Source organism: Notechis scutatus, chromosome 3, assembly GCF_049901735.1.
Source record: "Notechis scutatus isolate UNSWTSFEM ecotype Mainland chromosome 3, rNotScu1.2, whole genome shotgun sequence".
Lineage (NCBI taxonomy): Eukaryota > Metazoa > Chordata > Lepidosauria > Squamata > Elapidae > Notechis > Notechis scutatus.
This window is the reverse complement of record NC_142011.1, coordinates 117,540,726-117,567,414: the sequence shown is the minus strand read 5'-3', so window position 1 is coordinate 117,567,414 and position 26,689 is coordinate 117,540,726. Positions and strand designations below refer to the sequence as shown.

The 26,689-nt window shown below is 38.7% G+C and overlaps 1 protein-coding gene across 7 annotated transcripts; it reads left to right on the top strand.

Moving 5' to 3' along the window:
- Positions 1–778: 778 nt before the first annotated feature.
- UBE2D2 (ubiquitin conjugating enzyme E2 D2) lies at positions 779–23,118 on the top strand. 7 transcript variants are annotated; one of them, XM_087961065.1, is made up of 8 exons: positions 1,417–1,545; positions 2,003–2,222; positions 14,014–14,077; positions 15,840–15,871; positions 15,947–16,024; positions 16,108–16,213; positions 21,306–21,399; positions 22,240–23,118. In XM_087961065.1, exons 2-8 carry the CDS (start codon positions 2,196–2,198, stop codon positions 22,283–22,285), a joined length of 447 nt encoding a protein of 148 aa, XP_087817191.1. In that variant the 5' UTR covers positions 1,417–1,545; positions 2,003–2,195; the 3' UTR covers positions 22,286–23,118. The 7 variants fall into 7 exon arrangements, with proteins under 7 accessions (XP_026528349.1, XP_026528353.1, XP_087817193.1 ...); XM_087961063.1 differs by having other exon boundaries at positions 1,458–1,545; positions 1,964–2,222; XM_026672564.2 differs by lacking the exons at positions 1,417–1,545; positions 2,003–2,222 and adding an exon at positions 779–1,375.
- The last annotated feature ends 3,571 nt before the right edge of the window (positions 23,119–26,689 follow it).

Genomic DNA, 26,689 nt, shown 5'->3' with positions numbered 1-26,689 from the left:
CTGGTCAGTCCTAGAGATCAACCTTGACTGCTCCTTAGGCCAGATCCTGAAGATGAAACTACTTTGCCCACCTCATGAAAAGGAAGGACTCCCTGGAGAAGAGCCGAATGCTGGGAATGATTGAGGGCAATAGAAGGGAACGGCAGAGAATGAGGTAGCTGGATGGAGTCACTGAAGCAGTTGGTATGAGCTTAAATGGACTCTGGGGGATGGTAGAGGACAGGAAGGTGTGGAGGAACACTGTCCATGTAGTCACGATGGGGCAGACACAACTTCACAACTAACAACAAAATTTTGGTATTGTAATTTGATTAAGAAATCTGGCAGGCTGGCATCTGGTGATTTGATTACCTAATACATATACGAATAGATATTACATTGAAATTCATCTAATATATAATTATGCATTTTGAGATCTGAACAGCATGTTGTTTTTTCAAACGACAGCCGAAAAACGTGCACTATGATCCTTAGGTCGCCCACATTTTTCTATCCGAGGGGTGTATTTCCTGTACACCCAAGGCACAGAACCGAACCCGAAGAAAAACAGTGTTTTGATTGTGCAAGCAGCAGTAATACTCGGAGAAGAGCTACTGCGTCCTTTTCTTTCTTAAGTAACTGTGGTGCCAAGGGGTGATTTTACGAAGGAGGAGCAAATCCCAGGCAGCCCCCCGTCTCTTTCGCTCCAACCAGCCACAGTTCCTGTTATTTCCACAATCTCGCGGTAAATTCTCGGGTTCTCGTTTTGCTCCTCCTAGGAGAGAATATCCTTCCGCCCGCCTTCCCTCTTCCTCTTTTTAGGACAACTATTTATCCGCGGCCGAACCGGCCCGCGGCGTGTCGGGTCGCCTGTTCCCGGGCGGGCGCCGTATAACGCGCTTCCCGACCGGTGAAAAACTACGACGCTTCTCCGCGGCCCGCTAAGCCGAACCACAGTCCAAAAGCGCATGCGTGACTTTTGTCGCTCGACTCCGTCAAGCGGAGGAATCCTATGAACCTCTCGCGTCATAAAGAACTTCGCGCGGGGAGTGATGCGGAGGAGCAGTCCCTGCACTGTGAGGCAGTCACTCAGTGAAAGAGCCCGAGCGTGCTGGGGGAGAGAAAGGGGGAAGAGCGACGGTGAGAAGCGAGCAGGCGAGGGAAGGCAGTGAAAGGGCGGCAGGCGAGCAAAAGAGGTGGGGGCGACGGGAAAGAAGGCAATAGAGAACACCGGGCTCCCCCCCCAGGCCGGTACCCACACCTGTCCTCCCGCTTCCGCCGAAAAGCTTCTGCGCTCCCTCCGCCGCCGGAAAATAGTCCCCCTCCTTCCTTTCCTCCTTCCTGCTTGCCTCTCTCAACAGGCTCCGCCGCGATGGCGCTGAAGAGAATCCACAAGGTGAGAGTCCTTCGGCAGAAGGCCAACCCGGAAGCCCCTTCGGTGCGAGGGCCAGCATATAGGCATGGTTTTCTCCCGCCCTTGTAGGCCGCACAGAGGGGCCGGGCTGGAGGCCCCGATCGTGCCGGCGATGCTCTTGCTGGCGGCGATCGTCGGTGCCGCCGCTTTACGTAAGCTCGGTCCGGCTTGGCCTGGGGGGCACTCGGGCATCTCCGGCAGGGCTGGAAGGCAACGCTCCGCGCGTGAACCCTCTGGGTCTCGGGACACCCGGCCCGCGCTCCTTTAGGGCCTGGGCGGCTCTCTCGCCCGTGGGGTGGCGGGGTTGGGGGGAGGCAGCTCCAAAGCCCGAAAGCCTTTCCCGGGCTCGTTGAGCCCAGCCGGGCTGATCTCTTCGTTGCATTGGCCGCGGGAAGGAAGGCGACCTTTTGTTGCAAGCGAGGTCTTTCTCCCCCACCCCCTTCCTTTCCTTTCTTTCTCGGTCAGCCGCCTTACACCGTCGGTCTCCGGACAAGAACGCAGTCCCCCCCGGCTTAGGTTAGGATTTTGCAAGAGGCGCACCTGGCCAACTTTCAAGGGCTTTTTTGCTAGGTGGGTTGCAAAAAGTTCTTGCTTTCGTCACCGGAACAGGGTTCGAGCACCGTTTCGAAAGTCATCCCGTCCAATACGTTTTCGAAGCGGTTGGGTTCAGAATGGGTGGCTTGCCCGTAGCCACAGGTGCGCGCTTAGGCATCCCTCCTGAAGAAGTTACGTTGGACGGTCCTTCTGTACCTTCGTCCTTGCTTGGTGCCGACCGAGGGAAGGGACCGTTCCTTTGCCTTGCATGAACAAAGGGAAAGCGCTGGAGCCAGTAAGTGTGCTGACCCTGAGATCGGCTTCGGAGTCCCTCACTACCTAAGGGATATGCCCTCTTAAATAATGTTAATAATAGTTGGTGCTCCCAAGATTGCTTCCATGTTTACAACTTTTTTGCCTCTTTATTGCCATTACTGCGGTCTTGCTGCATCCAAAGTTTATTCGGTGTCAAAATACTAAGCAAGAGTATCCTGAAAAGGAAATGTAGGAGTGAATTCTACTGAACCCCGTGGAGTTTACTTCAAAAGAAGCAAGGATAGAAACAAGTTGCTATAGTTGCAAGAAGAATATTTTGGTGATATCACTGTTCTAACTTGCCAAGGTGATTTTTTTTTTTTTTTTGTGGTTCAAACAGATGATAATGTTGATGCATCAGGATGTAATTGGAATCAGTTAAAAGTTGCAGGCTCTTGGTTTAGACTTATTTGTAGCATTGAGAGGAAATGTAACAACTATTTCAAGGCATGCTTGGATAACAAAACAGTGCTCATAGGAATCACCACTCTAAAATAAGCAGTAGGTGAAAATGTTGCTTCTAGTGAAAGCCTTTGCTTTGGAAAATAGTTTTGCTTTAAGGTTGCTAGGGCTGGGAGTAAAGGCTCCCGGGTGATCTTGCAGTGGCATTGATGATGTTATGTTTTATAATAATGTGTGTTATTGGCTTTTTAAACAATAGATTATTGCATTTGAGAAACTTACTTTAAAATGTATGAAAACGGAACTTCTCTGTCGGGATTGATAATTTTTGAGTGCTTAAATATTTTTAGTAGTCTGGTTCTAAAATCATTTAAAATACTATTTTATGCTTTCATTTTTCTGTTACAAACTTTGTATTACTAACATGCATTTAAAGAGATTAAATTAGAAAGATTGATATATTGATCTATGAAAGGTTGCTGAATTAGGCAGGCTTTTTATGTGCATTTGGATTTCATTTAGTGCGTATAATTGGCTAACTTAACTGCTAAAGAGCAATCACACATTAGTTATTGATTTGTTAATTCTGTGTCATTCTTGAAATATTGAACTTAAGAATAAACTTTGATGTAAGGGAGAACAGTCAACTGTATTTTGGTTTTATTTGAAAAATATTAGATATATAGCATTTCTTTGTTGAATTTGGTACAAGATTTTAGGATATTTCTGAGTCAGAATTTTCTGATTTGTGACCTTGTTTCGTCACTAAATCAAGATTTTTGTGTCAGTAATTGAATGTCTAAGCCCGTCTTACAAAGAAATCGTGGTTATTTATCAGCAAAGAAAATTTGACATATGAAATAAAATTAACAATAGAATTGGGCAGAGTAGGAAAACAAACAAAAGCCAGGAATGCGAATTTATAAAAAACGGTAAGCAATTATTTTAAAAAAATCAGAATTCCTTTCTGATTTAAAAAAAATATTGCTTAACATTGTTTATAAATTTGTATTCTTGGGTTTTTGTTTGTTGTACTCTGCCCAATTCTATTGTTAATATAACAGAAGATAACAGCTTAAAAATATAACACTTTAAGCTAAACTTTCCTCTTTTTGCTTCTCCCTCATTCCCAGATTCTTCATTCTCCTTGGCATCAATTTTCATACATGCTGCTCCTTCCCAACCAAATGATTGATGGGAATCTGACTTCTAAATTACATTTTTTCCTTCATAAAACATTATAGAAGTCATAGTAATGCTTGGCCACAAACAGAAATAAATAATATTCTGAAAAACTGCAGCTGTTCCTCAATGTCCCATAGAACCTTCATGAATATCCCACAAAAAACACAAACATAAAAATTGGAAGGTGTATCAAAATGCAATTATTTTTTTAAAAAATAAGAAGAGAGAGAGCATTTTCATCTCATTAGAAAACAGCCCAAAATATCTGCAAATGGACCAAAACACCCTACATTCCACTTTCCAAGAATCCCAATACTTTTTTGGTTCTTCATCTAAGTCTTACTGATTAGTGTCAAGTCTTATTCTTTCCTCTGCCCTTTGAAGAAAATGATCAGTGGGTTAAGCCAGGAATTTTCTGAAAGCACCATGCTTGGGATAGATAGTCTTTCAATGGAAGTTCATTACTACTTGATATCACTGAAACATCTGGGGGGGGGGCGGTTCTGTAAGTAAATCTGGTTGATCAGGCAGTACTGAAACATCAAAACTAGTATTGTTTTTATTTGTTCTTTCACTTTGTACTCCTGCTAAACAATGTTGTCCAGTTTTGATTTTATTTTCTTAGAGATGTAACTATTTTTTGCTTCTGTTCCTTTTGAAAAAAAGTTAAATATCTTTTTCCTTTCTGTTTATGTTTGCAAACTTTATCTCAATATTATATAATGACTCATAACAAAGTACTGTAATAGTGAAAATCAGTGGTCACTGCTTATTCATCTTTTGTTAAAAGTGCACAGAGTAATAATTTCCCCCCTACTTATAACCAATATTTTAGATAGGTGAGTTCAGAAAAACTTCAAATTAAAAGCCCAAGTTGAAGGTGGATCATCCAGGAGGGAATCTATCAGATATCTATCCAGTGCCACCAACTTGATGGCCCTTAAGCCAAGTGAAGCTGGGGGGAAAAAATGTAGGAGTCTTCAGTGCAGAAGTCAAGGCAGTGCCCTAAAGGTGCTTATCCCAAGTTTGCATAAGTGCAGATATCCTGTTGGATTGGCTGATATCTGGTATTGAGATCTCTGCTTCAGGATTTTTTTTTTCTTTTGCTGTGATGTTTGGAAGAAATAGGGACTTGCAGAAACTTCTGCCTGGTATGAAAAGTATGGATACTTTTAAGGAGAGAGCACATATAATTCCTTCCATTGAGGGATTAATACATGTAGCATATTCTATTTCTGCTTGAAAAATAAGAAATACATATTGAAATTATGTTAGAGGATACTTGATAGACTGCAGTTGCAACAGTAATCAGGTCAATCATTTCCCCCTATAGATGCCTAGACAATCTGAACATTGCCATAAAGGGAGCCCTACGAAAGTTTCATCTAAAAGTTATGTGTATATACACATTGTGAAAAATAGAACTGCAGATTGCTTGATTTTAAGGTACAAGATATTTTGGACTTTATAGTTGAAAACTGGGAAATAAAACGATTCTGTTTTAAGTTTATTTTGATTTAAGAGCATTTTAGATACACCATGGAAGAAATTTATATTTCCTATAATACATCAAAGGGAGACAAGTGGAATTTGTATGGCTGCAAGTACTGGTATCATGTAATAAGTAGATTAACTACAACTTTAAAAATTAATTTACATCCTTCTTGTCAACAGTAACATGGAAAATACTGAATAAATATATTACTAATCAGAATTGGTATCTTCAAGGTCCATAGCTGTTTATTCTGAAGTTTTATTTTCAGTTTCATGGTATTCAGAAAGTGAATGGAGCAAGTTCCTCAATGTTTTCTCATGTTAAGAAGAATCTGATTGATTAGTGCATAGCATTTGTCACCATATTCCAGATTTAATATCGTTGAATAATTCTCACAATAAATATTTCAAGATATGTTGTATCTTATAAAATAGACAACTTTTCCCCCAGATAAATTACAGATTGTGTATATAGTATCCTAATTATAGGGAGTAGCAATGTTAATGTTACAGTGTAACTATCTTTGAATCTCAGGTCTTGAAGTCATTTGAGGCTTAATTTGTAACATCTATTCTGAAAGAATACTTAATATTTTTCTTTTGAACACAAACTAATGTATTTTTTTTTTTGCCTTTGCATTCCAAGTATAGTGTAGCAGTATATAGCTTAGCAGAGGTCACATCTTTTTATCATGTTGAAAAGATTACCCGTATTGCACATATAGTATGATATTCACACATGTTTACTGCAAACATAATTCATACAAGAAAGGTGTTGATTGAGGTGCAGCATTCTGTGCATAGAAAATACAGTTTCCACACTTCTATGATAACAACAAGATTGATTGCATCAAGTTTTTTTTTAAAAAAAAGCTAAAATGTTTTGACAATTATGATAGTCAAAATACAAAACATCATTAGACATTGTTAAAAAATAGTGTATGCAGGCAGAGTAAACAGCCATGGCACTTTTAATTTCCAGAATTGGTAGAAGTATAACACGTAGGAAACTATCTCTTGCCTTTCTCTTGATAGTACTTTGATATAAGAGTCAAATAATTTCTAGTATATAGGTAAGCCTTAAAAGCAATAGGACAATGAAAACAGAAGAGAGGAAATAATAGAAAGAGCAGCAAAGGGAATATTCTGATGTGCTTCAAACGGTCAATAACCTGAGCTGTCAGAGGTAATCATGTACAGTGCAAGACACAGTGATTCACTCAATTCAGCCACTGGCTCTTAAAAAACCTTGAGAAGTATAAATAAGACATTTAAAAATGCATGCTTGTAATCAGGCAAAAGTCAGTTGAGCTCCATTTGAGAATTATAATCCCTCTGGTATCTCTTTAAGTGAGAGGAAAAGATCCAGAAATGTTCAGAATGGATAAGAATGGGAGAGATATTCAAAGATAGAAGAACAAGAAAGAAAACAATTTGGAGGCAAAATTGTTCTTTTCTAAAACTCAAATTGATCATGAACAAAGGAAGATGAGTTGTTTTTCTCCGAGCTAAGGTAACTTAAACTGTAACACAAAAAGTAACATCACAACAACATTAAGGAAGACAATTCCTTCAATGGATTTCTAGAGATGGAATGTAACTATATAATTCAACAGTGGGTAACCTATCCACCCTTCCCCAAGCTTGTTCTTTTCAGCCACTGAGCTTTCTTTGACTATGATTATTGAAAACTCAGGGCATGGTGAGTTTGATTTAGATGTTGGAAACACAAGAGGTTCATATAAGCTAGAACATAGACATATTACAATAAAAAAGGCCTCTCATAAATTTCTCTCCAAATTCCTATTGGTGAATTCATGCCCTGCATATTCATTGTAATTTTTTCACTTTCAAAGGTTGCTGCACCAATGTAATTGATGATTTCTGATTCTCGAAGGTACATGCTCTCATTTCCATGAAAAAGCACCTCTCCTCCAAAGCAGGCTAATCCTCCTGTAAATGTTTGGTGTTCTGCTTCAGAACAGCATATCCCAAATTATGCGTTAATAATTCCAAATCGGGCTTATTTGCAAATTGATAAAAATGTTTAGACCTTATTTTAAATGTGAATTAATATATAAAAGCTTTATTATGTTACAGTTGGTATGAGGAGGTTGAAAATTCTCACCTCTTCTATGATGTTTATGTCATTCAAAAATAAAAATGACTGATGTTACAAACTAGTTAAGGCAAGTTCCATTTTATGGTCAAGCACTGTTTTGTCGGGATTAATATCCTTTCTCTTAATTCCAGACAGTTATTTTTGAAACATGTAGCTCTCCGTTTGGGTGGACTATTTTCTAAATACATTCTATGAAGGATTTCAGGTATTATTTTTGTGATTGTATTCTACACTGTTTTTGAAGGAAGAGCCAAAATATAAATAAAAACAACCATTATTTCAATTTTTTCCCTTTGTGTTTACACTTCTTATACTTTATAATTATATCTTCTGTACCAAAGCACTACCATATTATATGTCTAGAGGGGTGGGCAATTCAAGCCTTATTAAATTGTGCTGCCAAATTTTTAGAAACCCAGATGTGATTTCCTGCTGGTTTTAAGGGGGAAGTGGCGACAGCTTCATTTTTAGGCTTAACACACCCCTAAAATGAAAAAACAAACCGTCACATTTGGAAATCACACCTTGTTTGTGACAAAGCTTCATCATTCTGTCTACTGCATCCCTACGTAAATAAAATGGTAGCCCCCAACTACCAAAGCTTTCCCTGTCCTGGTCTAATCAATTACACAGCAGTGAAATAGTATGCACATTGTTCAAAAAGCATTAAACTTGTTTGTGATTTAAACTTAGAAAATCAGTCCATGCTAATTAGATGATTTACATAGACACATAGTTTCTCACAGCAAAACGTGTACCACGTGAAAGGAATAGAAATATGTGTGTGTGTGTGTGTTTTATATATATATACACACACACACACACACACACACTAAACACACACACACACTTACTGTCAAAGGTATTCCATTGTTTTGCTGTTCTTCCAGGATCAAGGAATGAAGTTTTGGGGTATGCAGGGCCAATTAAACCACTGTTTCATTTCCCATTAGTTCCATGGGCAGTTGTAATTCTGGTGTTTTTCTCTATTTCTGCTACCAAAATGGCACTTGTGTTGCTTCATTGAGATTCCTTAGTTGTCTTCCAGTGGACATTATTAGAAAGGTATGAAAAGTTCAGAGGGAACATTCCAAATCTGGAGTATTCCTCAATAGAAATGTTACAATACCCACCTACCAGAAATAATAAAAATGAAGCAATATAAGAATGGTAATGACATCTTTTAGAAGTTATCTGTTCAAAAACAGCTCTTCAGGTGTGCTAAAATTATTACATATTTTCAACCCCTTCATTTTTTTTAATCAAATATTAATTACACAAAATGATAAGTGCTGTATGTGTTACTGGACTGTCGTGCTTAAATGTTGACCCAGCAAAATTAATTTCCAAGTACAGTCCAGATCTTTGTACAATATTTAAACTGCTTTACATTGTGTTTTTTAAAAAAATCAATGATTTTAGTGCAGCTACTCTAAATTGTAAAGAAAAAAGTAAGCTATAAATTTATAAAGCGCTTAAAAATTATATTCATAATTTTGGTTACAAAATCCTCAGAACTTGCTAAATCAAGCTGATTTAAGAGAGTGGCAAATCTTTGAAAAATTCCGCATCACTTGAAGAACACCCAGAATTCCAGGTCTAGCTAGACTGGTTTCCTCAACCCTGGCACCCTCCAGATGTACAATGCAGACCAGCACCTAAAGGGTTGAACGGAGCATTAGCAGTTCAGTGAACTTGTTAGTTGGCTTGAATGCTACGACATGACACATTCATTTGCATCACTGCTTATACTGTAGTTTGCATAGACTTTAATAATAGTTTGTAGTCAGATACAGTGCAGTGTAGCATTTCTGGCTGTGGAGTTAATTAAATGTCCAGCTGAATGTTTGCCCTATTTCTTAAAAGCGCACAATATTTTTGGTTGTTGAAAGTGATGGCAGAAGCTTCAAGAGCTGATCTAAAGCCTTTGGGAAGCCATAAGCTAAAATGTTCCACTCACACCTCTTCATATAGACCACCCATAGCAAAATAGGGAGATAACACAGAATTCTCTGCAATTATACAAATGATCCCCATTTTTATAATTACTTCAATAATTCTTATTAGCTCCACTAGTATCAAAGGAATAGAAATGTGAGCACTGCATTATGTTTTGTGCTCTTCTTAGCAACAAAAAAATAAAATACAATACTTTACCAGTTTATCCAGGTAAATTGTCCCATGGGATTGAAGTATAACCTTGGGTTGCATGCATAATTATGAATTGTTTCATTCAATCGTTATTTTTAAAAATAGAAATTCTTAACAGTGAGTTGATTTCAATTTCATTCTTTGCCTAGAAGCCTGCAGCAATATAAAAAGTTAGCAGCCAACTCCCATGTTATGCTGAACTTTCTGTATTTCTTTGTGTCTTATTTAGAGACAGGCCAGAAATAGTGCTTAGATCTTTCCATAAGCAAGCTCTCCTACTTATTTGGTGCTATAATTCTGTGCATGATAACTTGAAGGAATATTTTCACCGCTAGGTGTTCATATGACTCATGCTGCCTGTGAATCAGTGGCTGACCAGTTTGTCACTCTAGAAACAAATAGAAATTCTATTATAATATTTTTGAACCAAGAATTTAAAAAAAAACCCTTTTACTAAGTGACAGACTCTTCTCATTAGAAGCTCTTTCAGTGGAAGGGTATAAATTGGACAAGATGATTGTTTCCATCTCATTTTTAAAGGATTTATCAAACACTTCGCGTTTCTGGAGAAGATTAATTCTTTTATCTTAATTCTCATCTTGCCTTCCCAAGGAGAACAGGGTTTTTGTGCAGATAGTCCTTGACAGTTGAGCCCAAGCAAGACAATTGTTCAGTGAGTTTTCCCCCATTTTACAACCTTTCTTGCCACGGTTGTTAAGCAAATCACTGCAATTAGGTTAGTAATATGATTGTTGAATCTGGCTTCACTTTGCTTGTCAGAAGGTCGCAAAAGGGGATCACATGACCCCAGGGCATTGCAACCATCATACATATGAGCCAGTTGTTAAGCCTCTGAATTTGGATCATTTGATCTCAGGGATGCTGCAATGGTCATAAGTCACTTTCTTCAGTGTCAGTGCAAAGGTCGGACATTAAAAATGGCTGCTAAGTCAAGGACTAAATGTATTTTTGTAATGGCTTTTTCTTAGCATAGGCACTGATGAGGCATATTTTTATTATGCTTTCACATATGTTATGTGCTCAAACTTTCTATGATTTTTTTGCTGAGTGATAACAGGAAAAGAGCAAAAGAGTAATGCATTGATTTGAGCTCTTTTATTACATAGTCAGATGTGATGATATATAGTTGAAGGTTTTATAACTTTGGTAGTCCTTTGCTTACAACTGCATGCTTAGCGACTATTCAGAGTTACAACAGACTGTCCAAAAGGTATTTACAAACTGGTTTCAGAGTTACGACCGTTGCAGTCCCCCCTTCCGCGGTCACCAATTGCTCACTTCACTTTTGAAGATCTCCAGAGTCCAGGAATTTGGGGTAGGGAAGGAGGGGAGGTGGCTCTGCTGTTGGTGCAATCCCAAAAGTGGCCATCTTTGTCTGAGTGCCATTGCAAACCGCCTCCACCCAGTGACACATGGCACAGCTAACGCTGCTCTTAGGTTTGCTGTTCCTTGCTAACACTAGGCTTAGTCCCACCAGTATTAGCTTCACTAGCAACTGTGACAAACAGCATACGAAGCTGTTGGTTGGGAATTTTTGAAATGCTGTAAGGAAAATACCAAGAACAATATTCACTCAATTTCCCCTATGTAGGAGTCCCCTACTCCTGCCAATCCAGAGATCTACTTCTGTTGTGTTCCACAACTAGGGTAGATTCACCAAACCATAGGACTTCTTCCTGCTCAGGAACTCGTGTCCCCTCTATTCAGGACTGGATCTTACTCTCCAGCTGTTGACTCTGTCTGGCCTCTGCTTTAGCAAAGCTGCTCATCCACTGGGAGCCTTTAAATCTGGTCTTTCTCATCAGGCAGGGCGAAGGTGCCACTCCCATGGAGAGCAGGAAGAAATACCGCTTTCTTTCAATTTGGCCAACGGGGCTTTGGAAAGATGGCCCCCGTCAGCAACAAGAACATCCACTCACGAGTCGTCTTTCTTCCCCCTTCCTCCTAGCAATGAAGGATGCAGACAAAGCATAAAATGCACGTCTTCCCTATTCTTAGCAAGGATGAAGATCGGAGAAGCAGCTTTCCACCCACCTTTCAATGGCTTCCTCTCTCCCCTCACCTGCAATGAAGCACTTCTGAAGAACAAAGACCTCACTGCCTCTACTCCAGCCACTTCTCCAACTTCTGCTCCTCAACTAGGGGAAGGGGTGTGTGCAAAACGAAGGGAGGGACAGTCTTGCTATGCCCATGGTGGTGTGCCTCTAGCCTTAGTTCTTCCAAAAGCAAAACTTAGTGAAGCTCCCGAGGACTTAATTTTTCCCTTCCATTTCCCCCTTCCCCCGTTTCTTTCATACGCAACCTTGGAAATTAAACACCATCACACCATTTGGAGCAGACAAGGGTGGGTGGGAAGAAGGCCCAAGGACTAGGTGGATCCCCAGGGGCGGGAAGCAGAGCACAGGGTGTCTTGGGGCGAGGGAGGCCTGAGGCAGGTGGCCTTGTGCCTGCAGTAGGCCTCCCAGGGCCTTCCCCACCCTTGAGACATCCTACACTCCACTTAATGTCCCGAGTGTTTGTTTAAAGATTACATCGGGGAGAACACGGATGGGGTGTTGTTAAGTAAGGCTGTTCAGTTAAAGGCTGTCCCATTTAATGATTGCGTTGAGGAGAACAGGAATGGGGGTGGTGGTTAAGTGAGGTGGTTCTATTAAAGGTGATCCCAACTTTGATTGTATAGGGCAGGTTCCATTATGGTCGTAACTTGAGGACTATCCATATAGTCAGATGTGATTATATGCAGTTTTAATCCTGTTTTGAAGCTAGTTTTGCCCTCTTCCAAAAGACACTTCGACAGATTCTTTGCTTTCTGCACAAGGAAGGATAAATAGCTGAGATTCAAAAGCTATGACGTTGGGAAAGCGAAGTAAGTTACTGTATAGGAACATACATTTTCAGTCATCTATATCACTCATTTCAAGAAAAGAAAATATTTGGATACTTACTGAAAAAGCCTATATAGATCCTTCATGAGCTGAATCTTAAGATTTAGAAAGAGCCTGTATAGCTTTGTGGTGATTGGAAATTGAATTTCAGAGCAAAATTTGGAAAAATCCAAATATGGGAGAAACGTAAATGTATAATACTGCCTGCGTCTTTTTTTAGTTACCACAATGGAATTACATTAACAGAAAAGCTATATTATATCATGGTGATTCTCTATATTTTATAGAAATGGATGCTGGTATTTTCAAGCATATTTTCATATGCTCATAATTGTTTTGTTTGCTAAATGAGACAGAGAGAGAGAGAGAGAGAGAGAGAAAAGACATGCTTGTTAAGATAGCTCACAAACTAGTAATGCAAATGGTAAAAGTAAGCTTTTTCCTTTTAAAAATCCTTTTGCTTCTCCCAAAATACTCATTGAATGACCAGTGATTTAATCTCAAAGTTTACTGTGAATTGAGTATGGATTTGTAGATTTCAAGATCTAACACAGGTAATCCTGGTTTAGTGAATGCCTCGTTGTGGTGACCAGTCACAGTTATGATAATGATGAAAAAGTAGCATTACAATCAATGCTTTTATTTATGACCTTTGCAGGGCTATAAATTAAATAAAAGCTGAAGTAAGAACATCAGCACAGTTGCAACTGTTTCACTTCACATATCAAATTCCTGGTCCCAATTGTGGTTGTTTAGTAAGGATTACTTGTATTCCCCACTTTAAAAATTAGTTTTAAAGTTTACTAAAAACAGTTCATCATTTAAATGAACAAAATTACAGGTAGTCCTAAAGGTATGATTAATGGTTGGTTGTTAAATGGACACAGTGGTTGTAAAATGAATGCATTGATCAGGACCCAGTGGGGAAGGAAGCCGTTCCAAGACTTGCAGGGACCTTGCGGTTGGGATGGGAGGCCTACTGCAGCATCCCTGCGGTTGGTCATAAGGACAAATTACTGCAAGGGCACAGCAGTGGCTGAAACAAACTAGCTCATAAGTAACCTGGGGGGGGATGTTTGTCATAACTTAGGATGCTAAGCAACTGGGAATAGGTTGAGGACTAACTGTACCTGTAGCGGAAATGGTAATTGATTGTATAGGAAGCATGTATTGCTACATTTATTTAGAGAAGAATCTTATGGAAAACGTCAGATATCAGCATTTTATTACGAATAGAGACTCGGCTAGATTATTTATTGGCTGACCAGCTAGTATGGTATAATGGTAAGAACTAGGATTGGGACGATCCAGTTTCAATCTTATTTTTGAGCAGAGAGTGATTGGAGGAGGGTAATAAGAACTTATAAACAGGTAATCCTCTGAAGATGGTTTTATTGTGTTACGCATTTTCTTTATGTTTAATAAAATTTAATAATAAAATAATGCTATAGTAAATGCTTCACTGTGAGATAAAATGACTGTATTTTAATCTAGTGTGACTGGTTTTTTAGGAGCTGAATGATCTGGCACGTGATCCTCCAGCGCAGTGTTCAGCAGGGCCTGTTGGAGATGATAGTAAGTATCTGTAAAAAAGGAAAAGGCCTCAGATTAGGATTCTTTTGGGCAGTAAGAAGAATCCTAAATGTATTCCTATTCGACTTCTCTTTTAAATGCAAAGCCTTCTAAGCCAGTGAGTGCCATCAGAGTAACATCTGCCATCAGAGCACATACCATCACGCATTGCTGGTTCAGTCAACTTGGAACCAAAACAACTGGTTAATGAATTTCATTGAAACAACCTACTTCCACTTTTCCTAAGACAGGTAAAATAGATTCAATGGATTTCTGTTCTTAAAGGACTTACAGAGAATCCTTAATTTTGATCTTGAGCAATTACAACCTTATATCTTAAAAATAAAATTTTAATATCCATTAAACTAATTGCGTACAGGTAGTCCTTGGGTTACAATGGCAATTGTATGCTGTCACTGAGCGATGTGGCAGTAAAGCATGACATCATGTAACTACATCACTTAGCGACAGCAATCTAGGTGAACGTGATTGCTGTCCGAATCCCAAGGCATGCAGGAAGTGGCAGGAGTCTAAGGTAAGGAGCATGGGGATACTGTAGGGGGTGGAGGGAGAGGCCCTGGGCGGCTGGCTGCAAGTCCACACATGAGTTGTATGCATGGCATGCAGGCTCAGGGAAGAGTGGGGATTTAACAGAGCGACTTGCAACTTTCCCTGCCAGATTTCCCATTGATTTTGCTTGTGGGAAAGTGGCAGAGAAGATCACAAATTGTGATCATGTGAGTGTGGCATGCTGCAACTGATAGATGCCAGCTCGTTGTTAGGCTCCTAAATGATGATCAAGTGACTGCAGGGGTGCTGGAACTTCAAGGACTTGTCATAAGCACCACTTGTTCAGCATCTTTGAAACTTTGAAACATCACTGAATGAGTGATCGGTAAGCGAGAACTACCTGAATTAAATGTATAGTAAATTTAGTAACCGAAGATGTTTGGATATGTTTATTATCTTAAATCTGAGTGATAGTATAAAAGTACTTTTTCAGGAGTTAATGTTTCATATACCAAATATAAACCATCTCTGTCTTTCAGAAACAGCAATGTGAATTGACATGCACTGAATAAAATACATATATGCTACTATTCAAATTAACTTCTAATTGCCATTTCAATGCATTTCCTACAAATTGCCTAGACTAAGTTAGCTTATTTGTTTCTCACTTTTATTATATTAATATAGCCACCAAACTCATATAGTATGACATAAAACAGACTTTAAATTGAAATTGTGAGCAGTTTGGATGCCCGGGATCTGCATTTGTCCAGTTATTTGTGTAGTAAATAACAGCAGAACCTATTGATGGTGGCAGGGAGATCATGCTAAGTCATAACCCAGTTTAGCAACAAATCAATGTGCTAGAATATACTAACTAGTCTGATAGCACTCACTGGCATTTCCTCTAAGTTAGGTCTAAGTAGTAAATAACTGATGGCTCTGTCTCTGGTTTCTTTAGCATGTTGCAAAAGGCATGGACTATGACTTCTTTTCAGAACTTGCCAAGGGAAAAGCACTTTTTCCTGGCTCTATTTCTGTTTGTTCCTAGAAGAAGTAGCCTACTTACAAGATAGGCCATAAATAGACCATTCATGAAATTGTTCATAATCTAGAAACCACTAAATGTAGTAAGAGTACTAGCGCATTACCTTGCCATTAAGCCATATTATGGCTTAAAATGGCTGAGATTTTCAAGGGAGGATCTTTAGTCTTAAGTGCCTTAGTCAAGCTTTCACTTTCTTTTTTCTCCTAGTGTTCCACTGGCAAGCAACAATAATGGGACCAGTAAGTAGCCCTCCAATTTTAATTATGATAGAGGCAAATATCCTATATCGTCTTCTAATAGCTTTGTCTTTGCAGAATGACAGCCCCTATCAGGGTGGGGTGTTCTTCTTGACAATTCACTTTCCAACAGATTACCCGTTTAAACCGCCTAAGGTAAGGAACATTTTAGATCCCAACATAGTTGATACATCTTATGCTGTGTATTATAAACCAAGGAAATAATTTATTTTTAACAGGTTGCATTTACGACAAGAATTTACCATCCAAATATTAACAGTAATGGCAGTATTTGTCTTGATATTCTACGGTCGCAATGGTCTCCAGCATTAACTATTTCAAAAGGTAAGCAAAAAAAGTTTTTACTGTACATGGATATATATTTCTAGAGACGATATATATGCTGCTGTCTTTACTCTTTAATTTCCTACTTGCAACCAATTTAGAATTTAAAGCACCTAGGCCTGATTCTACCAAAGTTTATGGAGTTACATTTTAATTATATCAGATCAATTTACTTTTGCCTTTGTCCCATGTATGTCTTCGCTCTGGTTTTGTGAGCAAGTTTGACTTCTACTTTGTAACTGAAACATTATAAGCATTTGGTTTTAATTATATGTGTTATTTGGATATCTTATTTCTTTTAAAAATCCTCATAACCAGAAATATCTGAATTGAAATATTAAATTAGAGGAAAAAGGCAGCAAGCAATAAAGAGCATTGTGAGGATTAAATATTCTATTAAAATGAATTCAAACTCTGTTTAGTAACTAATATCAAATAAACATTCAAAATATTTATTTATTTATTGAATTTATATTGCCGCCTATTTGCCCATGGTGACTCAAGCCAGCTTACAGAATATAAAAACCATATTTAAAACAATAAAAACTAACAAAAAGAATCAAATAAATTAATACAGTACAATGAAACAAAATTATCTCCCACCACCCCAGTGACAGCAGATCACACGAGCCATTTAATGGGCTCCATCCCACTCTGGGTTCCCCGGGCCCGCTGGCAGAACCAGGTCTTCAGCGCCTTCCGGAAGAGTATTAGAGTGGGGGACATTCTAATCTCTGTGGGAATGATGTTCCAGAGAGAGGGAGCCACCATGGAAAAGGCCCTCCTTCTGGGTCCCACCAGGTGTATCTCCCTTGGGGATGGGACCCGCAACATTCCCTGCCACCCCACTCTGATGGGTTGGGTAGATGTGACCGGCAAGAGACGGTTCCTCAGATAACCTGGTCCCAAGTCATGAAGGGCTTTGAAGGTGACAACCAGCACTGTGAATTGTACCTGGAAGCAAATTGCAGCTCTCACAGGAGAGGTGATACATGTGCACACCGGGGTCTGCACAAAGCTATGCTGGCTGCTGCATTTTGCACCAACTGCAGCTTCCAGTTAATCTTCAAGGGCAGCTCCATGTAGCGCGTGTTGCAATAGTCAAAGATGGGAAGTGACTAGGGCATAAGTGACTGTGAGTAGGGACTGTTGGTCCAGGAAAGGGTGTAACTGGCGCACAACCCGCACTTGCACAAAGGCCCTCCTGGCCAAGACCACCACCTGCTCTTCGAGCAGGAGTCGTGTGTCCAGAAAAACCCCTAGATTATGCACAGGATCTGTTTGGGGAAGTGCCATCCCATCCAAGACCAAAGGTGGTAATTTTACCTGAGCCAACGAACCCCCAAACCCAGAGCCACTCGGTTTTGCAAGGGTTTAGTTTCAACCCATTGGTCCCCATCCAGCGCCTAACAGCCTCTGGGAGGACACAGCATCACTTAACTCACCACTGACCGAGACATACAGCTAAATATCATCGGCATATTGGTGATACCTCAGTCCATGGTGATGGATGATCTCACCCAGCAGCTTCATAAAAATGTTGAACAGGAGCAGAGAGAGTACCGAGCCCTGCAGAACCCTGCAAAGCCATGGGCAAGGGCTGGATCTCTCCCTTCCTATCAACACTGACTGAGAGCGGCCGCAGAGGAAGGAAGTGAACAAGGATAGCACAAGGCCTCCCACTCCCATCCCCCGAAGCTGCCCCAAGAGAATACCATGGTTGATGGTATCGAAAGCCACCAAGAGGCTAAGTAGAGCAAGGATGGATGCACTAGCCCCATCCTGCTCCCGCCAGAGATCATCCAAAAGTACAACCAATGCCATTTCTGTCCCAAATCCAGGCCTTGGTAGCGGTCGAGATAATCCATTTCATCCAGAAACCTCTGGAGCTGCCGCGTGACCACCTTCTCAACAACCTTCCCCAAAAAGAGAAGATTGGAGATAGGTCAGAAATTATCCAACCGGGTGGAGTCCAGCGATGGCTTCTTAAGAGCATGGACCACAGCCTCCTTAAAGTGCTGGGGCACCGTCCCCTCCTGTAGGGAAGCATTAATCACCGCCAGAGTCCACCCGCCTGTCACCTCCTAGGAGGCTTTCACAAGCCAGGAGGGACATGGGTCTAAAACACAGGTGCTTGTGCGCATACTCCCTAGGATCCTATCCACTTCCTTGGGAGCAACAGGGTCAAACTGTTCCCAGATAACAGGGCAAGAACCTGTCTCAGGCTTCTACCAGACCAGCAACCATGCCGGCATCTGACTGGGAATGAAGTTGAGTGATTTTGTCTTCCAGAAAATCTGCAAATTCCTCAGTCCTCCCCTTTAGGTGGACATCAATCTCCTCCTTCCCCAGGAGGAGGCGGCTCACCTTAAAGAGGATCATTGGGCGATTATCTGCAGATGCAATTAGTGCGGAGAAGTATTTACCACCTATTGCTTCCTTGTTTTTCACACCACAAAAGAGGAGGGCTTATAGTCATGCTCAGTATAGCTAACCCCCTATTTTGCAAAATAAGCATGGTTGCATGCACAATCCTTTACTCATCTTAAAATTTTCAGGTATTCAGTAAATTTGTGGAGAGGTTCTGATAAAGTTCAGTAGCTTTATCTGTCAACTGTTGCATTTAAATGTGCATATTAAATTTCTTTTGTTGGTTATAATTCTCTTTGTTTTCTAACGCTTGTAATATTGCCATAGTATTTCACATTGATCCAGGGGTGGGATTCAATTTTTTTAACAACCAGTTCTGTGGGTGTGGCTTAGTTGGTGGGCGTGGCTTGGTGGTCATGTGACTGGCTGGGCATGGCCAACTCAACATCACTCACATGGAGGCACACTTCAACATGCCTGGCCTCTCCTGACTGTGGGGATACTGCAACAGTCGTAAGTGTGAAAAATGGTCATAAGTCACTTGTTTCAGTGCCATTGTAACTTTGAACGGTCACTCCACACAAGCAAAGTACCAGCAAAGGAGGGGGAAAAAACTCCAGAGACGTTCCTGAAAGTCTAGTCCTGCCAAGAATGTAATAAGAGTTAATGGAGAGGCAGTTTCTGTAAGCAGCACAAGAATGTTTCCTTCCTGCCTTCCTTACAGGATTAGGCCAGTAATTTCTTCTAACAACCGGTTCTCCAAACTGCTTAGAATGGTAACAACCGGTTCTAGTGAATAGGTGCGAACATGTAGAATCCCACCCCTGCATTGATCTTGTATTAACCAACACTGCACATGTGATTATGTTGTACAGCAATTATGCAACTCATAATGTACAACAATATTTTACGTAGATTCTCCTAGTAAGTAAGTTAACATTTAAAGCAAATTTCAAACTAGAGAAAATTTGTTTTATCTTGTATTATAATGTTTTATTTTAAAGAAAAGAAATATATTAAGAAATTTTATATATTAAAAAAATCTTATAGTTTCTGGTACTTTCAGTCAGGCAATATCATTAAGCTTTGATTATCTGCATATGTTTACAGAATAAAGTTGTTTTGATTTACCTAAAAGAATGATTAACTTTTATTATGTTTGGTACTATTCAGACCTTGTCTTGTCTAGTTTTACAGGTGTGACCTGGTTTATTCAAATATGTTTGATATGTAACACCCTCTCTTTTCTTATTCTAATTCATGTACAATAGAAATTGTTACTCTGGTGCTTGGAGACATCCAAATATGGGTTAAACTCTTCAGTTGCTTAAGAAGGGAAGATCACATTGTTAAAGTCAGCTGTTAGTGCCTCCATGCTTTTCCTATTTTTTTCATGTGCTTTCCCAAGACTGATATATTGCATGTGTTTTTTCATTCTATATTGTTACATTTCCATCTTGAAAGCAAACAGTTGTATATTTTTCTAATCTGTTGAGCTTCCCATCTCCTTACAACTGAAACACTAGGGCACAGGTCTCTAAAGAATTTTTGTTTATTTCATCAGAGTAGTCAAAACTGTGACAAAAAAAAAATCAGTCAAAACTTGGTAGCTTTAAGCCACAATTAATGACCTACTGTAGTGTGCCAATGCAATGTGGAACTTAATGCTTGGAAACTGCCCATGCTGTCACAATTCTTGATCTGATGTTGGGTGTCCCGCCTTGCACACAGAATCCTAGTGCTAAATAGTCTGTTTGTTCAAACAATGACCAGCAAAATCTTTTTTTTAAAATTCATAAACATTTTGAATACAGTGTATTCAGGGGTGGGATACGACAGGGTTAACTATCGGTTTGGGATTTATAAGCTTCCCTGCAGGCTGCAAGACGTGGGCCTGTAAATCGTCATCACCAGCTGCCTGAAGAGAAGCAGCCTTTGAAACAACCTTCTCTTCCTGCTTTTCTAACTGCAGCTGTGCCTCATTTGGCAGCTGAAGTTGAAAAATCAGGAAATAAAAATCAGGTAAGAGCCTGGATGGATGAGTGGGCAAAAACATCAGCAGACATACTGCTGCTCTTCAGAGCTACCAGTTCTACAGAGGTGGACAGAACCGGTAGAAACCTACCCCTGAGTGTATTGTCAGGGCATATCATTTACAGAGGAAAAAAGAAAAAAAAAGAAATAGTAACATATATACTAATAACAATAGTAATAGTGTAACAAAATAATTTTAACTAAATTTATCTTTATGTTAGCTTATTTGTAATGCTGTTGGTTATATTGGCATACTTGTAGTTATAAATCATCTTTATGTTTAGTTCATACATAGCAATAATCTTTCTTCATCTCATTTCTACCTCTAACCATTTATAAAATCTATCCCATGTTGAGTAATATTCTATATCTCCTTTGTCATTTATTTTTAATGTCAATCTATCCATCTCTGCACAGTCCAGTACTTTCCGAATTACATCCTCATCTGATGGAGTGTTCTCATTTTTCCAATATTGTGCAAATACAATCCTCACTGCTGTCAATACGTGCAAAACTAGGTATATAGTCCTTTTATCATAGCCCTCCGGCATTATACCCAACAAAAATATTTCTGGTTTCAGGCGTATATGTTGCTTGATCATCTTTTCCAACCATGTATGTATTTTCGTCTCCAGCAAAATCTTTAGGGGGAATTTCAATCCTAAATGTTGTGTTTTATTCCTTCTAGTACTTTTGTCCATCTGTTCTCTGTTGTGTGATCCCAATCCAGATGATCCTTTAGTGCCTGAGATTGCACGGATCTACAAAACAGATAGAGAAAAGTGAGTATGGCATTCAAACATCTTAAAAATAAAATGGATACATTATTATTTTTAAATAAGGAGAATGTTTTAATTTGTGACTATGTTGATACCAAAAAATTTGGTCTTAATGATTAATAATGGTGAATACTCCAGTTAGTTTTACTGAAAAATCTGGGGTTCTGTTAGTTCCATTTCAAAGAAATAATTTCCCATGCACTATTATAGCTACATTATTCTTCTGGTGTCATTACTGCTGTACCACTAAACAGTAATTCTGCTAACAATTAAGAATCACATGAAAAAGAAAAATAATTAGGTTTGTGTACAATAAAAATGACTGTTTGTGCTTCTGAACCTAGAAAATTGTATAAGTGATAACAGAGTACATCAGAATTCATTATTTTGAATTATTTTACAAATAGAAATTCAAACAGATAGTTAATCTGTAGCATAATCCTTATATTTCTCTTTTACTAACATTAAAAGAAATTGAACATGACTAGATTTCATACTTTGCAACCTATGAAGTGCACTGCATGAAGTTCATAATTGAGGTAAAGAAAGTGAGATAAACAATGTAAAATACAGTGTGTGTATGTGTCAGTTTGCACATGCTCATTTGTGGGTGTGTTAGGAAAGGTTCATCAGGCAGTGTGTAAGGTTTTGGGATTTTTTTTTTTAATTCTTAGCTGTTGATAGGAAACATTAGAAACATTTCTGCCTGTTATTCTAAAAACAGGGTTGGAGTGGATGTGTTTATTTATTTAGCATATGGCATCTACAAATGTTATTTTTATTAGCTGCTTTAATGTTTGGTGAAGCTTTCCTATTGTTAATCATCTTTCTTTATATATACAGGTACAACAGAATAGCTCGAGAATGGACTCAGAAGTATGCGATGTAATTAAAGAAATTATTGGATAACCTCTACAAATAAAGTTAGGGGAACTCTGAAAGAGAAAGTCCTTTTGATTTCCATTTGACTGCTTTCTATGAGCCCACGCCTCATCTTCCCCTGTGCACATGTTTACCTGATACAGCAGTGCTGCGTGTTGTACACACTTGGAACAACGAAATACTGTATTCCATACCAACATTGACTCCTAGCAAAGAAATGTGTGTGAAAAGCCAGTTCTTCTATCAAAGTCTAGTTGTGAGCATAAAAGCATTCCTAAGAGATTTCAATTGGGCACTAAAACCAAGCGTGAAGGGAGAGGGGAAGAATAAATTGTTTCTTGTGTTTCTGGGGACTTTTGGTGATTCAAGAGGATGCTTTTTAAAAATGGAATCCTTTTAAACTCATAACTGTAATGAAAAAAATGTGAAGAACTTAAAGCTGTTCTGTATTTTATTCTGAAGGACCTACTAAGGTAAATGTATGACCAATGAGATCAAATTGTACCTACATCCTGTGTTTAAAAGTCTGAGTTTAACTGGTCAGAATTTAAATGCATTGGAGCTATTAGTGCATCAAGTGATGTTGATTTTATTTCAAATCTCCCCCTGACCCTTTCCCTACCTTTCATAATTTTGGTTTGTATGTGTTTTCTCAATTAACATAGCTAATAGCTCTTATTTTCTTAAGTTTTTAATGGCTTAGGTCTTTCTGGATGTAAGGGTAAAAATTCATTTGACAGACTTGTGTATATTTAAAGACCCAGCTGCTCCCTTGGAGCTTGTACGTTCAAGAATGATTAATCTGTGTAATAAACTGATTACTACAGTCATTACATATAACTGTGTGAATAGGCTTTATTTTTAGTTGTCTGTTTTAAGAATCAGTTTTCTCCTGATGGTTGCATTTGAAAATTGTGAATCTTCAAGGATTCATCATTAAAAGGCTGTACATCTGTGGGAAAAACAGATTAGTTTGACTCCAGTTTCTGATAGTATTAACTTTCATGATGATGTTCTCAATGGTTTGGGTTGATATGTCAGACCAAGATTGCTAACCCTGGTAATGGGTTTGCAAATTGAGTATCACACAATTTTGTTTCATGTGGTGTAGAATACACTATACATAAAGGATAAAAATTGGGCAAAATGGGTAACATTTTAATAAATAAAAGTACTACAGATTTTGAGAAAATTTGTTTTCAAAAATGTTGCTCTAAGTATTTAGAAATATCCACTGTGTATGTATATTTTCAAGAAGCCTTGAATTATGAAATTACAGGCTAGGAGATTCTGAACTACTTTAGCCATTGTATTCTGACACTATATTCTCAAATACATCTATACATTCTTGGCACAGCTGAGAATAAATTCCCAATAGTTACCTTTTACATTTATCCCATTTGCTTATTTTATGGATGGTCTTTACTTGCAGATATGTAGCAATAATATAGCATAATTTAAAAGTATTCAAAGTCATATTACATAATTTCTAAGAGTCCATTATTTTACCATAATCTTGATAAGACTGATCTCTGAGTTAGCTCACCTAGCGGCATTCAATGAACTGATGCCTAATCTGAGACTGAAACAATAATTCTGAGCTTTCATCATGATGCTCGTAAGTAGACAATGGAATAATTAGTATGTGAGTGGCACATTTCCATTGGTGAAAACAGTTTATGCTAAAGGAATTTAATTCACTTTAAAGCATTCCCCTTCTTTCTCACTTCCTGCAACTTCTGTGAACTTTCAACAACTTTCCAAAGCAGAATTTGAACATACAGAGAATAGCAAAGAAAATACGCAGATTGGAAAGGTTATATTAAATTATATTTTGCATAGTAGCCTAAGCATTGTTCCATAGGAATTATGCTACATGTGGTAAAACGTATAGGCAATAAATGTTTACTGCTACAAAAGTGAACAAAACAGAAAAATGATTGAGATACTGGTGCTTATATGTACGTGTCAGTCCAAAAGCTTGAGGCTTTCTTGATGAAGAAATTGAGAGAATGAGCGTACTACACAACAGCGATGAGAAGTTCTGAGTGGTGACGGCAGATCAGGTAATGTCAAAAGTGGATCTTGTGAGGGAAATGGATATGGAAGAGAAAAAAGTGACAGAAACAAATAAAATTAGAACAATTGCAAGAAGTGGCAGTATGAGTCCTGAATAAAAGTTGCTTGGAACAAACTAAAAAGAATTGGATTAGCAATTTCTAGTTACGCTAATGGGAAGTAGGAAAGTATGCTAGGTGGTGCTGATGTGAAAGAAACTTTGAGGAGGGGGAAATGTATGATTTCTACAAAAGATCTATAGAAAGTATTTTAAAGAAAAGCATTGTCAATGTAGTCAAAGGAAACAAGATACAATTAAGGTTAAAAGAAACAGATAAAATATTAGCTTTGGTTGCAATTAAAATAGTTTTGGGGGTTGGTAGAAAGACTGGGGATGAAGTTGGAGCGAGGGAATGTTGAAAGAATATTTTAGAGAGTTGTGGAAATGGCAGCGATATATCAAAGAATGGGATTAAAATGATTGAAATAATGGCAATAGCCAAGAAAAACAACAAAATGTCAAAATGCCACAAGAATATTGAAGTAATAAAACTGCAGATGTTGATGGGGAAATACAAATAAATCTAAATTAAGAGAATATTTGTAGCTCAGGTTGAACTGTGGAGTCTTTGGTGCTCTCTGAACTTTGTTGTTTGTTTGCAGACATTTCATTACCCAATTAAGTTATATCATTGGGGTAAGTTGCTTCCTGTTTATGTGTAGTAGCTCACCCTGCCAGTTCGATGGATGTGGGTGTGGTTTGCTCCTTAGTAGTTCTTTATTATTTTTTACTTGTTTGCCCACTGTTAATCCCTACTTATTTGGGTGTTGGTTGCTGAAGAGAATGTGTTCTGAACTTTTTGTTTCCTTCTTAATCTCCTGAATGGTTTGCAAATATAGTTTATTTCTAAGTGTCTATTGATGGCTGATTCATCTGAATGTCAAGGTTCCAGGAATTCCCTAGCACTTTTGGATTTAGCTTGGTCTAGGATGCTCACAATTTCTCAGATGAAACTAGGATTGAATCTTTCACGAGTTGTAAGATTAAGTGGTTTTAATTGTGTCGTCTGACTGTTAGTTCATAGTCTTCTGTCTGCCTGCCCTACATAGAGGCTATTACAGTCCATAACACTATATGTTGTAGATCATCAGGGGTGTCAAACTGGTAGCCTACAGGCTGGATGCGTCATGTGCAGGAGACACCCACCTCAGCTCCGTAAAGGGGAAAAACATCGCAAAATGTCACATGATGGCAACGTGTTTTACTTAAGATGTTTTGGGTGGCTTTGGTTGATTTGTGTGCTCTTGTAGTTGTGATAGTCTATTGACTGTTCTTGATAAAGTAGCATCGATATTCATTAACAGTGCAGTTACATAAAATGAAATCATAATTTCATATTCTATTTGTAGATTTTTGATTTTTGGAGGCACTGTACCTCTGTGGAGACTTGATGGCACAGCATTCTTTATATTCACAGATCCAGAACTAGTAAAGGAATCCATGGCAGCAGTATGACACAACAAACCTGATCCAGTCAAATATACTAAGACCATCTATACATCTTCAAACAAAATGGATACACATGCAACTTTATCAAAAGGTGCCTGACCACTAAACCCACTGGAACACAACCAACCAGCTATGAAAAGGATAATGTTACTAGACATCAAAAACATAAGAATCAACCAACAGACGATTGATTACAGCTACTCAGCATTTCTTCTGTATGGAACACAGTTGGAAGAATGCTGTGATTTCCTATAATCAAAGTTAGCAAAAACTACTTGGGGATAGGAATTAGTAAGCATGCCTTGGAAGATGTTTGTCAGAAGAGACTTAGGAGACTGAGACTTCTACTCCCTCCTTAGGCAAGAAGCCAACTGTATAATTTTGATCCAGTCATTTTTTCTCAGCCTTAGGAAGGGGACAATGAATGATAAGCTATTTTTGAAAAAAACTTGCCAAGAAAACTACAGTGTTGGGGAGAAGGCCAAAAGTAGATTTTTTTTCAGACTTCTGTGATCAATTTTAATGGTACTTTGTTGAGAATTGCTCAGGTTTGCCTATCTCGATTTCTCATGAGCAAAGTCAGATGTGGTGACTGGGATGGTATCTTGACAGATAAACTGATTTGTTTTGATCTATGGATCAATGAGTATATGGTACTTTTTGGTATATCTCCAGCCACATACTGGTATACCTTCAGCTACATATTCCCCTTGGCTTTTGAAATGAATTATATCACATTGGATCCAGTAAGTCATCACTGCCTCATTGTGAGACGAGGTTGTTCCTGTGAATTTAAAAAAAGATCCTCTCCTGGGATGAGCCCTTCCTCCTCAGTCTTTCCCT